At 37.2% G+C, this 3,567-nt stretch overlaps 1 protein-coding gene across 1 annotated transcript; it reads right to left on the minus strand.

The window, feature by feature from the left end:
* Positions 1 to 726: 726 nt before the first annotated feature.
* LOC109102174 (transcription factor HES-7-like) lies at positions 727 to 1,732 on the minus strand. Its single transcript, XM_019115507.2, has 3 exons — positions 1,621 to 1,732; positions 1,329 to 1,424; positions 727 to 1,239 (listed from the first exon to the last, which is right to left on the minus strand). The coding sequence occupies exons 1-3, from the start codon at positions 1,666 to 1,668 to the stop codon at positions 727 to 729; spliced, it is 657 nt and encodes a 218-aa protein (XP_018971052.2). The 5' UTR covers positions 1,669 to 1,732.
* Positions 1,733 to 3,567: the final 1,835 nt, after the last annotated feature.

Raw genomic sequence — 3,567 nt, forward strand, 5'->3', positions numbered from 1 at the left:
CCGTTCAATGTTGAATATCTCTCAGGAAATTATTTAAGGGACATGCAAATATTAGAAAGAGCCAAAGATAAAAGAATATATCCTCAGAGAGGATTTAATTCTTTGTTCAAAGTATAAGAAAATACTTTATGAACAACATTTCACAGTCTGCTGACAAGAAAAATAACAGCAAAAAAAAATGTCTTGTTATTCGTTTCAACAAAAAAAAACAGAATCTTTTGATGATATGAACATTTTCAATGTTAGAGAAGAACACAAATATATGGCAATAACCACACACAGAAAAAATAAAAATGACATGAACTTTTTCTCTAAAAAAGTTTCCTTGGCACTCAAGTAAAAAAAAAAAAAAAACTAGAAATGTTCACCCCACTAAGTACATGATTTCTCAATCCAAAAATAGATTTGTAAAAGTCTTGAAAAAAGTTCTGTTGATATAAAAGTATCAAAGTTCTAACTAAGAGATACATACATCTCAGCGCAAATGTGTATCTTGTTTTGTTTGGCTGTAAGAACACCAAACACTATACAGGCACAGATTTCTCAATGCCTTTTTATAACAAAATAAATCTTTGGCATCTACTGTACAAAATCAACATATTTACACAATTCACAGTCTATTGTCCCAGTGCTGCTCCCACACAGCTGAAATCGTGAATTACTGTAGATCAAGCTGGCCCTTTTCAGTCGTTGGAGAGCATTGCAGGGACTACGGACGTCGAACATCTACCAAGGTCTCCAGACAGCATCACAGAGCATTACAGGTTGCTTAGCTCTTGAAGTCATGGTGGGAGCAGACAGAACAGTTCTTTGTGCAAGCTTCGCACAGCCAGATGGGTGCAGGTATTGCAGTTTGGACATGAGTGAATGCTGTTGTAATGGCAGTGATGAGTCCTCACAGAGATGCACCTCAGTTCCTCTGTGGGGTGGGGTGGACAGTAGCTGGACTTGCATTGGCTGTGATTTGTTAAGATTTTCACATGCCTTTTCCACTCCCTGTCCAAACTCATGGCTCTTGCTAGCAATAAAATTGCTGACTCGTATGAGACATGTCCTCATTCCATCACGATAGCTCTGACGTTTGCAAGGTGAACTCAGGTCCTCATCAGAGTCCTCTGTGCGTGCTCTTTTTCCTCTAGTGATTTGAAAAGGGTCAGTCCCCAGTCCTGGTTCAGCTCTTAGGAAGTGCACAACACTTTCCAGGATTTCAGCCTTTTCCACTTTAGGGTTCTTGAGTTTCTATTAAAAAGAAGAAGAAATGTGGTCAGATAAAGATATTTTATATACAGGGTACATTTCTACATTAGTAAAAAAATTAATTAAGTTACCTCATTGTGGGTGTTCTCAAGTAACAGGATTCTCAGAGTTTCTAAGCTTTGATTAATGCGATCTCTCCTTCTTTTTTCCATGAGAGGTTTTGAGACCTGTAACATCAAAAGTGGTGTAGTTTAAATATTATGGTAAAATATCAATCTTAAAAGCCTTAACATGATAAGTAACAAATCTTTATTTCAAATTTAATCAGAATAGCCTAATATGTAAGGCTTATGTGAATTATAATTATATAGCCTACCAGAGGTCTGAAAATACATTGTAAAACAAATAAAGTATCGTTTTTACCCGTTTCGAGTCTTTTTGTTCCGGTATGTCAGCAGCTTGTTTGCTCATTTTGGCGATTCACGAAATTAAAAGTGAGATTAAAGGCATCGTTTTGGAGTTCAAGTCATTTATGGTACAGGCAATACACGCCTACTCTTCTCATTATGAATGATAAAAGAAGACGGACCAATCACATGCGTCTTTGAGCTAGCCCCTCATTAATATTCACATACATGCTGGATGAAAGCGACAAAGCCTGTAAATAATGTCAATTGTGAAGTAAGAGCCGATAATGACCCATTTAGTCCCCCACTGGGATGTTTAAACGATGGCTTTTCAGTTAAGGTATTGTCAAAGATTATCAAAGAAGGTTTAAACCATTCACATGCGTTATATTTAAAAGAACTACTGAAAGGCGATTAGGCCTTTTATCTGCTGTAATTTCAAATCTTTATGATTATTGATAAACAATAAAAAGTGCACAGTTTAGCCATTTCGACAGTTATAACATTGCACAGTATTGTTAGAACGATACCTCACATGCCGAATGTTTTCTGCCCAGGTGCTTTCATAGATAGCCTATTTCCGTGCAAAGTCCATTCATCTCGAAAATTCAATCTCACAATAAAATGAAGGTATTTTTTACTTGTTTAAATTGGTTTACTACCACTTTATGCCGCTAGGCTGTCAGGTCGGATCACAGTCTTCCTCCCTATACACTGAAGCCCTGTATAACAAAAGAAGACGTGTTTTTGACTTGGTTGAGGCACTGGAGTGTGGCCTCAATTGAAAGTGGTCTTTTTGCTGGTCTTTTGATGTGTGTGGGGTCTTTTCTTGTGTTCGCAAATAATTCGCTTTCTAACGTCTGAGGGCTATAGGAATAGCCTACACCTAATTTCAGTTGGAAAAAAATTGCCAACGGAAAAAAAACCTTAAACTTATTTATAAACATATTGTACTCTCTTCCAACAGGCCGTTACATCAAATTCAGAAAGTTTCAAATGTCACTCGAATTGTTTTGCTTTGCTTAGTTCCTGATGATCCACTTGGCCATTCCAACAGTTACAAGTTTAAGCGTGGGACAAAAATGGTTGGCCTAATCGCTCACACTTCTATCAAAACACTCCCATACAGCACACTTAACAGATTTGCTCTAAAAGCCTGGGCATCACACACCTCTTCACACCCCCCATTTCACCATAAAGCAGGATGCGCGTGTACTTCTCACTGCCACGAGCTGATCTCGCATTGGCGCGCGACTCCAAAAATGCATCGTATTTTCCGTTTAGTGAGAATTTTCTTATTATTATGATATATCATATTTGTTTCAATCCATATAATGTATCATAATAAATATGCAATTAAATTAAGAGCGTCAGCTCAGTGTTCTTTATCAGTAATTTTATTTAAAATGTGTTTAAAAAGTGCATCACTTTGATTTGACTTTATATAGGTTTCTTTGTGTGTATGCTTACTGAATTGTTTTTTTTTTTGCTGTTTTAATCACCAAAATGTCAGGACAGATGCCATTTGCCATGTGTTTTAGGAGTTCACATCAAGCATTGCCCTCAGCTGTTTATTCAAAACCATTTGCTGATATTTGCATATTGCAGCACGCAATCAAATATGGCAAACTTTTTTTGTCCACAACCAATTGCGCCATCAAATGTTTCTTAATATGCTTAAAATACAGCTTCAGTCTGTTTATTAATGGCTGTTTTAAATACTATATTTAAAAATAGGCAGTGTAGTTTTGCTTGTCCTTAGATGTCATAACACGTCTGTTTACTGACTGTTAAGTTAAGGCCGTAGAATGATGGGTGGAAAGTTCACGGTGCCTACATCACTGCCACCTCTCCGCCAATCAAATGCCACACCAGAGGCTTAAAATTCCAGTTTGGCTCAATTTCAGCAGTTTCCCCACATCTACGAATCAGCGTGAAGAGAGCAAACTGTTCATCTCTCAAC

This window comes from Cyprinus carpio, chromosome A14 (genome assembly GCF_018340385.1).
Source record: "Cyprinus carpio isolate SPL01 chromosome A14, ASM1834038v1, whole genome shotgun sequence".
Taxonomy (NCBI): Eukaryota; Metazoa; Chordata; class Actinopteri; order Cypriniformes; family Cyprinidae; genus Cyprinus; species Cyprinus carpio.

Bases quoted from the DNA above. Each gene is read 5' to 3' on its own strand.
- LOC109102174 (XM_019115507.2), bottom strand. From the start codon at position 1,668: ATGAGCAAACAAGCTGCTGACATACCGGAACAAAAAGACTCGAAACGG. The intron at 1,425-1,620 runs GTAAAAACGATA...TTGATGTTACAG, and splicing joins AACAAAAAGACTCGAAACGG to GTCTCAAAACCTCTCATGGA. The intron at 1,240-1,328 runs GTAACTTAATTA...TCTTTTTAATAG, and splicing joins TTGAGAACACCCACAATGAG to AAACTCAAGAACCCTAAAGT.